Source organism: Geospiza fortis, unplaced genomic scaffold, assembly GCF_000277835.1.
Source record: "Geospiza fortis unplaced genomic scaffold, GeoFor_1.0 scaffold443, whole genome shotgun sequence".
NCBI classification, from domain to species: Eukaryota; Metazoa; Chordata; class Aves; order Passeriformes; family Thraupidae; genus Geospiza; species Geospiza fortis.
Window position 1 is genome coordinate 2,696,014 of NW_005054335.1, and position 17,311 is coordinate 2,713,324.

At 40.1% G+C, this 17,311-nt stretch overlaps 1 protein-coding gene across 1 annotated transcript in view; it reads left to right on the forward strand.

Annotated features, from left to right (window-relative positions):
- Positions 1-17,311, forward strand: part of ANKRD55 (ankyrin repeat domain 55) — a 46,443-nt gene that overhangs the window by 2,252 nt on the left and 26,880 nt on the right. The window contains exons 2-6 of the mRNA XM_005422019.3: positions 5,167-5,289; positions 7,110-7,240; positions 9,348-9,457; positions 12,632-12,692; positions 16,320-16,448. Coding sequence (XP_005422076.2) covers positions 5,167-5,289; positions 7,110-7,240; positions 9,348-9,457; positions 12,632-12,692; positions 16,320-16,448 — 554 coding nt within the window. The remainder of the gene's footprint in view (positions 1-5,166; positions 5,290-7,109; positions 7,241-9,347; positions 9,458-12,631; positions 12,693-16,319; positions 16,449-17,311) is intronic.

Here is a 17,311-nt window from a genome sequence, read left to right on the forward strand (position 1 = left end):
AGGAATGCTTGCTCATTAGGTGCTTTGTGATTTACTGCGTGCCTTCCCGGGTGGCTGCGTGGGAGGTGGATGGGAAGCAGGAGCACAAAACGCACAGTAATGGGATACTGAGCTCATTGGTTACTATGCAAAGAATACTCTGTTTAAAACTTACTGTGTATAGTGGATTGTGTCTAAATACCATCTTACTGTGTTGGTACGTTATTGATTTAAGCAGGTATCTTTTTTTAGCAAGGAGAAGGGAAATGTCTTTCATTGCAGCAATTTATAACAATGGAAGAATACAAACTATCTTTCAAACACACACACATTTCTCTCCCTTGGTCCAAAAAAAAATTCAGCTCTCCACAGAAACCCTTTTTTCTCCATCCCACACATCAGAAGATTCTCCCAACTATAAATAAAAATAAATCCCCAGCATTCCAAGTCTGAAAATCATACTGTCTCTTTACAATTCTTTTGCTCAATAATATCTCATAATACTCACAATAGTAACAGGAATGTGGGACTTTCAGAAGGCAAACAGCACCAGAAACCTCTTCCCTCCTGATATTGCTTGGTGCCATTTAAATAAATGTCTGCTGTTCCTGATTTCAAATGTTTACTAAATAAACAGAGAAGCCAGACAAAGGCCTGTACTGGTGCATGCACTGCCAGGCATCCACAGGGATTATTACTTTGTTGAGTGTTCAATAAAATTGCAGTAGTAGAGAATAAGTTACACTTTTCAAAAACTGCCCCTCCCACTGACCCTGGATGCTGATCTGCTGAAAACCAATAAACTACACAGTATTGTGTCCTGACAGCCAGGTGTAGGAAGTCATATATGGCCTTTGGCTAGTGGTGGAGACAAGATGGATTATGAGAGAGAGGGTAATAAATTACATGCATAAATAGTTCTTTTTCACTATGAACGTGAATTATCCTATTATTCTGCCTTCAGTTTTTAATATCTTGTGGTTTAGCAAGTCCAAAATCAATCATCGGCCTGTACATGAGCATGTAAACCAAGCTCCAGCAAATTTATATAGAACTTAAAAATCCAGTGTGCTAGAAAGGATGCACTTATGCACATCTAATGTGCACTTTGTAGAACAACAAATCAGCCAACATCACAAATCATGTAAAACATGCACTCTTCATAGTACATCAGAGGAGAATTAAGAAGGAGAATTGAGGTAATGAGAAGCACAATTTCACTGCTCTGAATCCTGTAATAATTCTCTTTTTATATACTCTCTTTTTTGATGAAAAGAAAACTACTTTGCCTTGAAGAAATTATACATTCTTTAAAAACTGCAAGTTATTTCAGATAGATTGGTGTTTAACTTTGATTGTTTCTGAGGACTTTAGCACCACCCTCTGTCATTTAATCTTTTCTTCCAGACCTTTCTACACCACTACTGTCAGCCTGCAGTTTCTCCCCTGCCCTTCTCTATGCACAAGCACTGAAATGGATCTTCTGCCTTTCTGAGTGTGACTGACAGCTTCCTTTCACCAGTATCACAGCAATTCTCTAAAATGTAAAAAGTATTTGAAATGGGACCATACGTAGTGGCATTTCTTGAACTGCAGCATAGTAATGGAGTGACTCTAATACATTAGAAGGTGAAGAGTCAGGCATTTGGTTGTTCACAATCCCTTTCTGCCACGTGGTGCTTGTGACACAGCCACAACAAAACCCCCAGAGGGTAAGCTCGCAGAGGGTGGGACACAAGCACTCAGTACTTCACTGTTTCCTTCTGCAAAATGCCCATTCTCTGAACCATTCCTCTTCTGCCCAGGAAAATGTCTTCAAAAATAAATGTCTTACTAGCTTTGTGCCCATACTTCTCCATTCCTTGACAGGGTAAGCTGGAGGAAGATGAAGTGGTCGTGTTGTTCACCTGGAGCCATGTGCATCCGGCACAAATGGCATCCAAGCTCTCTCAGCATTTTCTACTCTCTGTCATGTGAAGCATCAGAAGACCATTTATCTGTCTTCCTTCTCACTCCCCCTCCACAATCCCACAGGTCAAGACACCCCACTTGTGTCACCCTATAGAAATGGAATTAGTGTCAGTCATCTTTATTCAGATCCCAACAGGAGCGCTCATCCATTCCTCCTGGCCCAGGCTCCCAGGCAGGGTGACAGCCTGCTCCACCTGCCTCTCCTTGCTCTGGCAGATGGGACTTGTGGGTGGGGAAGCGTAAATCTTTGTGGCTTCCTGCCACCATCCTTTAACAGGAATGGAGCCTGTGTTCTGCAAGAAGAGGCAGGGGCAAAACTTCATTCCGTTCATTTTTCCATCCATCCATCCATCCATCCATCCATCCATCCATCCATCCATCCATCCATCCATCCATCCATCCATAGTTTTACTTCCCCTCATGCAAAAGGATAATACCTCTGGGGAAGGCAGACTGAGCCCAGCAGAAGCAAAGGGGAAGTGTCTTGGTTTTACCTAGAGGAGAAAAGGCAGAGATGTTCAGAGACCCACATGAAGGAGTGCACCCTTGTCCTCATCTTCCTGCCACAGCACCCTCCAGGTAAGCAACTGCTTTGCTCAGGAGACGGAGATTTCTCTTTGGTGGCTGGATTTCTCTGCTCCTGACTCTCAACAGGGATACTTAACAGTATCTACATTGCAAAAAAAGAGTACAAAATTTATATGTGTAATGCACCTGTGGAGATGAGGGCCCCTTTAATTCTCTGCCTGCCTCACTGCATCTCGCAGTTTCTTTCCCAGTGCCTGCAGCATCTTCTCTGTACCACACCCACACAGCACCTGCACAGCTGTACACGACAGCGGCCGTGAGAGGAGCTGTGCTCAGGCTGGCACCACCCTCTCTGGGTGTACCTCCAGAAACTGTAGGACAAGAGGAGCAACACAAGCTATCAACCACTCGGACCTGAGCTTGTCATTAACATGTTTTTGCTGAGTGTACCGATTGTGGGAGGCATCTTCAGGTCTGACGTAATAAGGAAATATTACTAACTGAACCAGTGGTGAAGTCACTCCTTTTTCTTCACGTACTGATGATGACTCTCCAGCAGCAATGACTCCTCATCTCTCTGGATTTCCCAGGCCCACAGGACAAACCTCCTGAGCCAAATGAACAATTGCCTCAGCAACAGACCCCTCAACACAATAAAAATCAAGTTAACATTTTTATTCACAAACTTTATGAAGTATGTAATTTAAAATACCAGTTAAGAAAGAAAATAAATTAGATTCTCTTTAGCTGAGGAGAAATGGAGGGGGAATCTGTGGTGAAGGCAGATTAACATCAGCTTTTTAATTTTCCCAAACAGAGTTCCAGCTTTGACAGACTAACCCATTCCAGGGTAAGAGCAGATTGTGTTTCCATGGCAGCTAAATTTTGAAGTCCAGAGTACTGATTGCACCCAGTGAGAGAAGATCACGAGCAGAATTAGGCTAGGCTGTGAAGTCCAGCATAGAGCTCATGTAAGTTCATCTGATGCAACATCTGATCACAACATGAGTAGTGTGGCTAATACTTTACAACATTATTTCTAGATCTTTTGTCACTCAAAAAATACAAATAGTCGTACTATCTCCAGAAGTTTGACAGGACAGATAAGTCACCAGTCACTTAATCTGTCATCAGGTTATCTTTGATCAACTCTCAAGTGTGACTTAGGCATTTTCTCCAGCTATCAAGGTAGTGGAGTGGCTGGACAAGTGTTTGGTTTTATAGCTCTGACCCTGTCCTGGCTTAGCCTGGAATAGAGTTGGTTTTCTTCTTAGTAGCCAATACAGTGCTGTATTTTGCGTTTAGCATGAGACTAATGTTGAAAACACAGGGCTATTTTAGTTGTTTGTAGTTAGTGCTCACCCTAAATCCAGGACATGTCAGTGTCCTGTGCTGTGCATTGCTTAGGTGCCCCAGAGACTGGGGGAGCATGGCCAGGAGAGCTGACCCGACCTGGCCAAGGGGATGTTCCATACACAGACCAGCATGGCCAGGATGGGAAGTGGGGGGAGCTGCAGCATGACAGGCTGGGCATCAGTCAGCAGGTGGCGAGCAACTGTATTGTGCATCTCTTGCCTTTCTTTCTGTTTCACTCCTTTTATTACAATTATTAATGATGTTGTTGTGGTGGTCATGGCGGTGATGATGATAATGATGTGTTATTTCAATTATTGAACTGTTCTTACTTTAACCCAACAACTTCACCATTTTCTGATTCTCCTTCCCACCCCACATGGGTCAGGGCAGTGACTGAACATTGGGGGCATCTGGGGTTAAACCCCACAGACCCTCAGACATTGTGAACAGTACAGTTCGCTGCAGCTGTACTTATTTTTGAGTTAATAGGGCTAAGAAACATGAGACTGTTTCTGATCAACAATACATATCTAGAGCATTTTATCATTACATCAGATTTGACCCTACACCCAAAAATCTACTCTTTTGACTCCTTGAGTTAAGAGGTTAGTAGTCCACTTGAAGCCAAAGGAGGTGCATGCATGTGGAGCATGATATGACAAGTCTGAAAGGAAGTGAAAAGGAAAGAAGCAAAGAGAATCTTTTTTCTCTAGAAAGAAAAGTCTGAGGAATGTTCCAGAACAGGTCCTGCAAGGCATCTGCTTTAAATAAAAACTCACACTGTAGCTGCCAAACAAAATAAATCTCTCCTGGGTTCCAAGCAATAGTCCACTTTTCCTTTTTGCCGGAATTATCAACACAACCATTGCTGCCAGAAGTTTACTCTCCTGAGAAGAGAATTCCCTTGGACATTGCAGGGAAGTGAAAAGCCTCAGTCTTCTGACTAGTACAAGGATAACACTGAAATTGAAAACACCTGAGTCCTGATTTCATCCTATCTCATAAAAGTGCAGCCAGAAATATTGAGCTAGTTCAGTTATTACATTTTTTTTTCAAGTCATGTTACGTTAGTATGATTTCTTACAAGAAGTGGAAACTTTCCAGAATTTTTCTTAAGTACTTTCAGTGTCTACGTTTGAAAGTTTCTGGAAGAAGTTATGATGAAAACCAATTTTCAGATGACTAACAAAAACCACAGTGCTGTTTAGATACACTTTGTTCCACCCCAAGTTACACAGTCATTTAAACTCAGTGAGACAAGTGTCCATATTTTTCCTGTTTGTCATTTGTGCTTGCTCTCTGTTTGCTCATGGATGTGCTCCTTGTCTGCAGGTGATGCAGCAGAGGAGATGGACCTGGCTGTGGTTTACCAAGCGGCAGCTAATGGCGATGTGAACACCCTGACTGCAGTGATCCGAGAGGATCCTTCCATCCTGGAGTCTTGTGACAGAGAGGGTAAAAGAAGGCCCAGCTTGTTCTCAGGAGATCTGTGGCTTCAGCTTGCAAATTAAACTTTCCATTTTTTATTCTGATTTTTTAGTTCAGAAAATTATATTTAGTAGCAGAATATGGGAAATTTGAGTTATTCCTTGGAACATCCACTGGAAATACAGTTTGGATAATTCCTTCCCCCTGTAATTGTAAGATATTTTTATATGATTACAAATAAGCTGTTTTGCTATGATTAGACAGTCCTTTACCATTTATTTAATTTATCTTATTTAGGGGTATGCTGAGAAACTACTGACATTTCAGGGGAAGAAGAAGAATATTTTTACCAATGCCAAATGACATACATTTTGGACATCTCTAAAGCTGAGGTTATAGTATGTGTATAGTCACAGTTTGAATGGTTTGGTCAAGTAATTTTTTTGCCAAAGGATACAATGTGCAATTATCTAAATGATCTGTTTTATCTGTCAGGCTGCGCTCATTTTGTGTTCCAGTTACTATTTAATATTATTACAAATTATTGTACATTGGCTGGGTTTTATATGCATCTATTTCCGAAGTGGGTAAGAACAAGGGATCTCTGGAAGCTGTTCTCAAGGACAACTTTTTTTGTCAGAGGTATTTTTTTAATTGCAGTTTGTTTTAAGGGGTCTATATGAACACTGTGTTTTCTAATCTTTAACAGCTTTTACCAAGCTACCAATTTTTCATATACTTTAAACCGGGCATTCTAACTGATATCTTTAAAACATCTACTGGGTAGTAGAGAAAATTTACTCAAGACAAAATGGTCCCTGTCCACTCGTTAATGGGAGAAAGACTAGGTGTGAATGGTGGGTGGAGTAGGAGGAGATGGACTGGCCAGGAGTACTTCAGCTCTGGAACTAACTTGTCTCCTAGGTTGTCCATGCAAATATAACTAAAGAGCAGTATTCCAGCACAAAACATACAGCTCATATCCTGCACATTTTTTAGGCTCTGCATGACCTCAGGTTGAATTGCACATTTCCTGAGCTATTTCATTGAGTTCAGTAAGAATAATTATTCTTCAACTATAGATGAAGTTTCTAGTGGTCTTATAGTTTCTAATACTCATGTTTATTCCCAGCCTAGTAATTTTAAAATGCTTTGTCAGATTCTGAGGGAAAATCTCCTGCTGTTTTTTAACAGTTAACAGAATGGAAGGAAGAGGGAGCAATTAAATTGTACAATACTTCATGAAGAAATTACAGTGTTAGGTTTAAAAGGAGATTTCAGGAGTTTTTCAAAATGGAAAATTTTTGCAGAATATTAAAAAAGTTCTTATGAAAACAGGAAATAAAATATCCTAGAGCAAATCCAGACTTCAAATTAAGTTGTTCTCTGCATAAAGGGCCAACTCACACTTTTATACCTTTGCAAGGGAAACAGCTTGATTTCATAAGTCTTTTGAATAAACAGACATAATGAAGCTGGGGTTTGAGAAAATTAGACAAGCACCATCTGGTTACTAGTCATTCTGAAGGATATCAGCCTCCAAAATGCTGTACAAAGCCAAAAGTTCATTTTGGGAACTTATCAATAGAAAACTTATCAACTTTTCCCTCCAGAAGCAGAGTTAATGAGGCAAAGCTTTTGCTAATATAGTCATGCTCTTTTTAAAACCAGCGGTCAGCCACTGTCATAGAAATTACTTCCTGACTAAAAAAAGCTGAGTACAACTATTGGACAGTTGTCAGAGAAGGGATTTGTTAGCTTGCCAGTGTTAAGATTAGAAAATAAGAAACTATATCTTACAGACATAACACAACAAATGGTAAAATAAATTTGGCTTTCTTCCCCAGGTTGCACACCTTTGATGCATGCTGTGTCAGGACGCCAGGTTGACACAGTGAAGCTTCTGTTGAAGATGGGAGCTAATATTAATACTCAAGATGCTTGTGGACGTACCAGTTTATCTCTGGCAACTTACTTGGTACCAAGACTTGGGGGACAAGGATGGAGTGAAGGGAGTAAATGTGCAGACCAAATAAGATTTCTGCTTATACTACAGGAAGAAAAAATAAGCACAAAACATTTGGTTCTAGACAACAGTGGAATTGGTTTTGAAACTTTTACTACAATGCAAAGCTGATCAGTGATTATTACAAGAGGATCAGGACTCCTGTCAGACACTCCTGTCAGAGTGTCCTCTCTCTTTTGGCTTATAAAATCAGTGCATGATATGAGGATCTCCCAAGAAAATTGCTTTTCTTTTGGTACACTGAAAGTCCCCTCTTGTTGTTATTAGGCAGATTGACTTCTCCCCCTTGCATAGCTAGCATTAGATATTTATGCTCTAGTGAGGGCTTTCCTGTGTCAAACTCTGGTGATCAGCAGGCAAGTGTTACTGTACACCACATGAACCAGGGCATTGCTTCTTTTCATTGTGGTGCTGGACTTTGGATGGCCAGGTTGAGGACTGAAGTTCTAGGTTCTGCAGGTGCTGGTGCACTTGCTCAGATCGTAAACAATCCAGCCCCTGATGTTCAGTCTACCTGCAAATTACAGGAGGGGCAGACATCCCAGTGAGACATTTGGGAAAAGAATTGTACTTAAGAATCTGTCTGAACTGAAGCAACAATAGTCTTTTTCTCCTTAGTCTTCTACTCCTTGCAGGAGGTAATTCAGGTTTCAGAGAGAAAGTGGGGACCAAGTTAGCCGAGCTAACTTGGGCTAAGACTGGTCTTCCATTATTAATTGGACAGAAAGGAGGAAGGAGTATGCAGCCATGGCTGCACAGTATGAGTTAAGCTGGATGACTGCCAACTCATTTAAACAGACACTGTGGCAGCCTAATTAAATGACATCCCTTGCACGTAGTTTCTTCCTGAAAATTCAGGACAAAAACAATGTTCCTGCTTAGCTATGTGATATTCAGCCAGAAAATAAGTGTAGAAAATAACAAAACAAGCAGTCTCATCCAGTGCAAGGAGCATGCCCCACTTACTTGATAACAAACATTTCCTCTGCAAGATATTTTAAAAAAATCCTATAATAAGTGTCACGCTTCTTTTTTCCTTCCTCTTTTCCCGGAGGGGAAAAAATATTCTTTGGAAAAAAAGAAATGACTGGAAAAGATTTAAACCACCCAGGCTTCTAAGTTTCCATTTCTGTTTCTGTGAGGGATATAACAAGAGGTCCAGAGAGAATTCTGCTGTGATGTCTGTCCAGACAAATGGATTCAGGAGCGTTGCACAGTCAGGACTGTGTATGGCATTTAGAGGTCTTGTACTTCCACCAAGAGCTCCAACAGGGGTGTTCTGATCCTACCACTCCACACATTTTCCCCAGAAATGCTCGTAATGCCAATCCAAAATAGCTCGTATGAGGGGGAATGGTCTTTGTCAATTGTCTGCTGAAGTTTTAACAAAACACTTAAACTCATGCTTGGTTTTCTTCAGACTTAAGTATATGCTGAAAGATTGATGCAGTCACAACCAGACTGTTTACTTGCCTTTATGTTGAGGTGATCAATAGAAGGTTTTAGTCCAAGAACTGATTCATCCCATCTGTTTTGGTGCTATTTTCAGTCTAACACTGCCACTAGTACAAACTTCTGCAGCAACATTTATAAGACCACACTCTAAGGCTTTTTACCATTGATTTGCCATCTTTGCTAAAATCTCACAAACAAAATCTGATTGAGTGCTTGTGTTCTTGGTTTAATCTAGCATGATTGAATTCACATGGAAGAATATGTGTAGCATCTGCTAGTGATAGAGGAATTAGCAGGTTTTTAATCATTGTTAGTGCTTGCCCCAGATGCAGGGGGAAAAGAAACAAACCAAAAAACAAACAAACAAAAAATACAGTGTAAATTAAACACCTCATCAGAGAAATGAACAACTGAGGTAGTTTGAGACCCAGACTCCAAAGGGAAGCTACTCTCAGTTCTGAGAAACCTCTACTGAGGAAAAAAATTCCAGTTTCTCTGTTGACAGAAATGGCTACAGTCACATGTAAATGCCAGCACCAACAAGAAAAGATCTGGCCTTATACATTCCACTTTCCTCTTTGATATGCTCCAATTTCTTTTTTAGGGCTGGCTGGAAGGCTGTGTCAGCCTGCTCAGGAATGGTGCTAAGCAAAACATACCTGACAAGAACGGGAGGCTGCCGCTACACGCTGCCACTGCAGAGCCTGACGTGAGGTATGTGCCTGGCTCCCACTTGAGACCTGTGTCTTTGTTTAGTGGTTACCATGAAGGGGGTAGAGAGGAGGAAAAACATTGTGCAATACTTGTGTACCACAGATCCATGGCTGGGTAAAGAGAGAAGCCTGTTTTAATATCACAATAGCTGGAGGAGGGAAAATAATTAGAAGAGAGATTGAAACCTTACTTTTCCCCTGCCCAACTACCTTTCTGTCCTACCACATGAAATAGTACAAGACTTCTTCTCTGGACTTCTCCTCTGAATAGCATGGCAAATGTGAGAAAAGTTTTCCACAAGACAACCTCTCTGAAAATCCCCAACCCTAAAGGGGAAGTTGAGGACTGGTGGTCTGGCTCATTTTTAACTACTTTTACTGAAGGTAGGGTAACAGCTACAGAGTGTCTTCACAGAACTCTTAGGAAAGATTCTCTTTTTCTGATTCCAGCCTGTGACAATAGGACAGTTTAATAAATTTTGATTTGTATATCTGAATAAATTCACTCAAAAAACTCTCCTAAGTAAGTCATGCCTGAAGGTGTAGAAAGACATTAGAAACAGGTAGAACATTCAGTACATGCAGTATGTTCACGTGCCTTCATCACTGAGTCCATGATTTTGTTGCTGTAGCCAGATCAGACCGGGCCAGACATCTGGCCATTTCTGCTGGGCTTGTTCTCCAGCCTTTTTTAACAGCTTTATTCATTTTCCACATTGTCTTTGCCTTTCATGCATCACTTGGAGAGAATAATTTGAGGTTTCTGTAGAAAAAGGTTCCTATCATTAAACAAAGCCCACACAAGAAAGAAGACAATGTTTGTACAACACCACACATGTTGCTACTTGAAAGGGAACATTAATCTCCTCTACCAGGAGCACACTAGGTCCCCTGAATGTTTTTCACGTTCTCCAAGGATACAGACAGACTCTTCTTTGCTCTGCACAGTTTTCTTTTTCCTCTGTCTTCCCACTGGGTTTGCTCCATGCCCAGACACAGGCCTGGAACACTGAGTGGAGGTTTTTCCATCATGGTCATTGTCAGTGCCTTGTCATCCTATGTCATTGCCAAAAGAGAATATGCAATGGCCAGTTGTGAAATGCTTTTGTAGCTAATTTTGAAAGCTAGCAGTCTGTTGCTACAACCTCACATGCTGGAGGCAGCATGGAAAGACAAGAGACAGTTAATGTATTTATTTGATAATTGATTTATGTGCTCCAGTGCATTCCACAGAGCCTAACAGGCAAGGTGGAAAGAGAATTCATTCCTGATCTATGCCTTTAAGAGTAGATAGTAGAGAATCCTCAGCTGCTTGGTTGGATATCTACATATTTAAATGTGGCACTTCTGTTGCTATAGTGGTCTGATGGTGTAACTGAGTCAAAGTTTGTTCATGATAAACATTCTAGTCAAATAATTAGATTTCTTTCACATACATTGGTGTCACTGATCATATCAGGAGTTGAACCACAGTGTCCTGTATCTATCTACTATGTGATAAATGGTTTTACAAGTATACTATGGTTATCTCACTTTGGTTTTCCTCTCTAGCTGGTATTTACCAAGACCTGTTTTCAGACACGGAATTTCTGAGATTCTGAGTCATTTTGCTAAATGACAACAGAATCTTTCTTAACTTCTACAAACTTCTACCCAACCACTCACAACAATCATAGTGTCATACTTTTCAGATTTCCTGCAGTATGACTCCCTTTAGAAACGAAGGTGTGATACCTCTTTTCTACAAGAATTGGTATCCATATGCAAATAGATTTGAAGTCAAAGCAAAATCCCTATGCTGGGATCTGCGCAATCATCACCCTTTAAGGGACTCTACTTTAAAAAAATCCTAAATTTGGACTTTCAACACCTGAGGATGATGTTACCTATAGATAAGATTTCCACTTGCAGAATTGTCAAAATCATCCCTCAGCAACTGTAAATATCTTCTTTTGAATAATTTATGTACCTAGTTCTTTATTACCAGTAGGGAAGAACAAATTTGACATGAAATGTTATTCTGATGCATACTCCTGAGCACAGTTCAGTCCAGAAGATACACTAGAAGTGGTTGAAGATAAAAAGTAGCAGAAGATTTTTATTCAGTCTCCTCTGCATAAAAACAAATGCAGGGTTTTATACATTTGTTTCTGTGTTATCTTTCCATTTATCAAATTTCCTTCTTTTATACTTCATTATTTTTTACTTTCCTTGCTGAACAGTATGTCTTCTTCTTGTCCATGTTCTGAAGGTTTCTACCAAATTCACACCTTCAAATGAGCCACAGGTTTTTTGCACACTGATCCACTGAGGATATATCCTTCATTTTGCTATAATTCTAAGAACTGCATATTCATATTAGGATTGGCTTTGCTACAGCGTGTGAATGGAAGGAGTTTTTAATTTTAATGGTTCAACCACGTACATGATCCAAACAATTAGCATCCTGCTGTAGAACACAGCCAGCTTTGCCAAACCTGTAGTGATTTCAGAACATCTTCACAAGATAGCAAAAGGAAGAGAAGGTGTTAAAAATATTATGGTACTTGAATAATATTTCATTTATCTACTTTCTTTTTCCCTCCACCAGACAGAAGTACTTGTAGTCCAATATTCTATAAAATGTGAACCTATGCATTGCTATATTTTATGCCATAATAATGGCCCTATTCCAGCAGACATTCTGTATGGCCTTGTAAAATATTGGGGTTTGTGTGTGTAAACATTCAGCAAGCATGCATCTACACATATATGCACACAAATGTGTACACTACATCACATTACTCCAAGAGTTAAATAGAGTGAAAAATCCTTACAGAAGCTGGCATCTCTGTTACTTAGGACATTATAAAATATGTTGGCAGCAAATTTCTAAGCTACCAAAACCTGCACACATGTATAGTATTTTACATTCTGGTTCTAGCCCAGCAGTCAGCATAAGAGTTGTTCTGAGTGGATCTTCTTTTAATTCCAAGCTCTAAACTTTTGTTGTTACCATAAGCCATAAAGTCCATTTTGTTTTGCTCATATGACAAAGCTCAGACCTAAGATTCTGACCTGTGCCAATCGCTAATACTGATTTTTCATGAAATTGCACATTTTGTTTTTAAAAAACTGTCGATTTTTCAAGTCTAGTCAGGAGTACAGCACACTGATTATATCATTGCTTCCACAGGCTTCTGAGCTTGCTCCTGCAGCAGTCAAATCTTAGTGAAATTAATCACCAGGACAATGAGGTGAGTGAGCTTGTGCTACAAATCACAGTCCTTGGCACTGGAGGCATAGAAGCCATTCAATTTCACAATAAGGCTAAGTCAAAAATTTCTATAATGCTTTTGCTAAACTCTGCAAAGTATTATCTCATTCTTCTTTCTATGTGCTATGCACCTATAGGCTAATAAAGCTTCTCTCTATTGAGGCAGCTATGAGGTACCTTGAATCCATCTCTTAAATTATTTGTCAAGACAAGAATTGCCCTCAGTTCTTCTAAAGTTAGAAACTGGACCAAGTCTTCATCTTTACCAATCATAAGTGTTCAAGGCCAGGCTGGATGGAGCTCTGAGCAACCTGGTCTCGTGGTGGGTGTCTCTGCTCATGGCAGGCAGGTTGGAACCAGATAATATTTAAGATCCCTTCCAATCCAAGCTATTCTATAATTCAATGATTCCTTGGTCCCAACATTCAACTCCTGTTCTCAGGAAAAGTATCAGAGAGCTGGCATTACACAGAACAGTGACAGAAGCACAAAAATTGGTGCTGTTTTCTTCCATGTGGAGTTGTGTCCTGCATGTATATACATTGTACATAGGAAGGAGTTAACTTCCCACATGTTTTTCTCCACATAGAGAAGCCAAGACACAAGAGAAATTCTGAGTGTCTTTTCATAGGTTTCTGTTCATTTTTACAGTTGCTCAAGGATGTGTCTCTTTTCCACAGAGTCAGAATGGCCAGAGGGCTATATATTTTTCCTCTTTCTTACCCACTGAAAGTTTTGCAGATCCTGCTCACAACACTCTAAACCAGACACATGCATTGTCTTGTTGTAGAACTGTGTTACTAATGAATTGCATGGAATGGTGGATCATCATTTCAAACCAGAATATTTTGCTGTAATGCAGTGCTACATGCAATTTGGAACTTTTAGTCCATCTCATTGTCATTTGGCACTGACAATATATTTGTTCAAGTGTCTGTACTAAGCTCTGAATACTCATGTTTTCTGAAAAATGTGGATCCTAATAGATGATTACAGCTAACAGAGCTGTTCTCTTGGCATAAGTAAAACACTTCAGTTTTCCCATTTGATGCTTGAGAAAATCACCCTGATGAATGCATGAACACATAAACAGTAAGAAATACATCTGGAGGTTTCATAGCTTCCACAGCCTTGTCTTTCTGCGGGCTTATTATTGAAGCCTGTGAAATGACAATGTGAAGAAACATTTCCCTGTAAAAGCCTTGAATCTGAGCAAAACAAGTGTCATACTATATTTCTCAGAGCCATTTCTTGGGGTTTGCCCTTTTATGTCCTGTGTTGCTCCTTATTTTTTATGAATGTGCAGTTGTTTATCCATCTCACCTCTAAGACTGTTTTCTGCTGGACCTTCAGCTTTGGCAGTTGTGATACCACTCTCATGTTTCCACTTAAGAACAGCAGTCTGTTTACCTACAGATGCCACTCCAGGGTGGTATCACCCAGCACAGATGGGGTGGGCTGGGCTGCCGAAAGCCCACAGGAGCAAGCTGCTGCAACAAACAGCTCAATGCTCTTTGCTCAGCTGGGCGCTCCGAAAGGACACGTGGAATGCACAAAGTATTAGAAAGGGAACAGAGAAGAAAACAGGAAGCTCTGTTTGAATCCTTTGTACAGCCACAATGGCTACAAGAGTAAACTGAAAAAAGATATACAAGAAAAGGAACAGAAAAAGGACTACAAAGATGATAATAGTTACAGAGCAGCTTTCTCACATGGGCAGGCTAACTAGAGCATACTAAATATAACAGGACTTTCAGCTTGGCAACTACATCAGAGGGATGACATAAGCCTATGATATCATAAATGGCGTGGAAATGAAAAGAGAAATATTATTAATTGGTCTGGGGGTTTTGCATATAAAAATATGGAGACTTCTACAAAAATTATTGGGCAATAGTTTCAAAGAAAATTAAAATAAGTATTTTTTCAGAAAATGCATCATTACCCTTTAGAGGGCGGGATGTCATATGAAGTCTTTAATCTGATTACCAAAATATTAGGTGGCAGTATATTGTCAAGCCTTGTTCCTTATATTTTTGCACTAAACATCTGCTACTGACCTCTCTGAGTTTTGTCATTGTATTATAGCAATTTTTGAAAACTATCCACAGTTTTACACTCTTATGTTACAGCTGATTCTGCTGGCTACCACAGTAGAAACAAAGAGAAAGTTGATTTTTCAAGGATTTTTTTCTTGGCCATATCAACACACTGAGAGAGGATAACAGAAAGATGGCCTGGTACACTGTAGTTTCTCCTTCTTCAGTGATTTGCATGCTCTCCAGGACCAGTGGCCTGTACTCATTTCCCAGCTGGAAATCACTTCACTGATGCCTCACAGATAATGTGTGTCCATCAACAATACTAGGTCCCTCATGTCTACTGACATAAATGGCAGAGCTCCCATTAGTTTCAGTTGGTGCAGGAGTTTACCCTCAGTTTTGGTTTTACAAAACCGAAACCCCCATGATTAAGCTTTGCAAACCCCAAGTAAAACCAAAACTGCTCTCATTCAACTGCTCTGTTTTGTTATCACCCATGCTTAGGCCATATGGGAACTTAAAAGTCTTATAAGATGTGTGATGAGTGAGAGAAATGAATGCCACGGCATTCAGGCTTTTAGTCAGAAAATCACTGCAAACAGCTTCCACTGTAACGCACTGATAAGCTGTCTGCATCAATATAGCTCATACTTTACCTGGGTTGTTACCAACTGGCTTTATTGGGGTTCTAGTTAAAGTTTTAATTGATTTTCCACTCAACTTTTGTTTTTTTTTTAATGCTTTTTATCCTTTTGGAAATCAGGCAAAACCCTTGAAATGCATTTTTTCTCATAAGAGAGAAAACAGCACCTACTGAAAGGAAAACACTGCCACATCTGAAAACACTAGAAATTTGTTAGAAACATAATAAATTAGTCACTTTATACAGAAAATCTTAATTATTATGGATATGGAGTAAAATACAGGTGACTGTAACAATGCTGAAGGTGCAAATATAGGCCATGAATTCTCTGATGTATTAAGACTGACTGGATGTAGCTAAGATGGAATAAAAATGCAGCTGAATAACCTACCATTTGCTTTGTTTTCTCCCTGAAGAGTAAATATATAAATGTTTATATTATGACTTTTTTGTGGGCATCACTCTGTCAGTCCTTTAGCTTGCTGACTAGTGCCAGCTGCAGTAATAGCTTATAATATTTTTTTTGGATCAAAGATAAGACCAAGCACAAACATCATGCTGTGTAATGCCAAAGCACCAGCCTAAACCAGGCTTTTCTTGCAGGATTCAAGCTGAGCAGTGAGGAACTGTCCCCCCAGCCGTCATGGCCCTGACCCATGTTACTTATAACACATATAGACACACATAGAGGAAGCATTTGTGTTTGTATCCATTTTCTGTAATAATTCCAAAAAGCTAATTGCTTGGTTCCCCCTCGTGACTCCACTAATTCAGAAGCTGCTACTAAATATTTCAAATCAGGGTGAGGAGGGAAGAATGTGTCCACCCTGGATGATTTCAGGGCTGCCTAGCTTATCTACATAGACTTGAAGGGTGCTCCTGTGAGTGACAATAATTTGCCCTCTGGGTTTGTGGCTTGCAGGGAATGACTTCACTCCACTGGGCTGCATTCCACAATAGACCCCAGCACACCCAGACTCTGCTGCACAAGGGAGCAGACCCGACTCTGGTGGACAAGGACTTCAAAACAGCTCTGCACTGGGCAGTACAGGTGAGCCACAACACAGCCCCAGTGGGATGTTTATTGAACTGAGTTGGCTATTGTGGTGTCCTAAGTACTTCTAAGGAAGTAGTTTGGGCTGTGGAACAAGGAAATTGGATGCTAAAAATGCCCACTAAGCCCCAGCATTTTGCCAGTGGGTATAGATCAAAGATCTAGCATCTTCTTTGGAGACCAAGGCATACCTACTAGAAACTTAGCCCTGTTGCCCCAAAGTTTTCATTTATCTCAAGTGGGGCTATGTGTATGCTTCATGTTGAACTTGTGCCTATTTTTTTTCACTAGATCAGGGTTGCAGAAACTAGCAGCTTACTTGCCAAAGGCCTTTGGGAATAAAATAGCATAAACACAAGTGAAAACATATTTAAAGAGCTACAGCTATGAAAGAACTATATGAAGGGTTGAGACCCTACTTCTCTGGAGACTGGAGAAGACATGGAGCTAAACACATTTCCTGTTGGACTGTGTGTTTCTATCTCATGTGCAAAAGAACATTGTCAAATACTCAGGCCATCATTAGAGAAACAAACCATACAGTTTAATATGACATTAAAAACTCTATTATGTAATTGTGTTAGTAAGTGATGTCAAATACAGCATAATTTACTGTTTTTCCTAGTTTAGTGCAGAAAGCTGCCCGGATGAAATTGTACGTTTTCATGTGCTCTCTTACCATAGCAAATTCGAGTATCAATGTTCAAAACACATGCACAACAGGTAAACCAAAATAGAACTCACACAAAAATCCAGCAACATTTTCATACAATTACCAAATGTTTGCATTCCCATCTTTTGGTCTAAGTTTGCTCTTCTTAAAAGAAGTGTCGGCAAGGAAATTTGAAATTCTGAGCTGT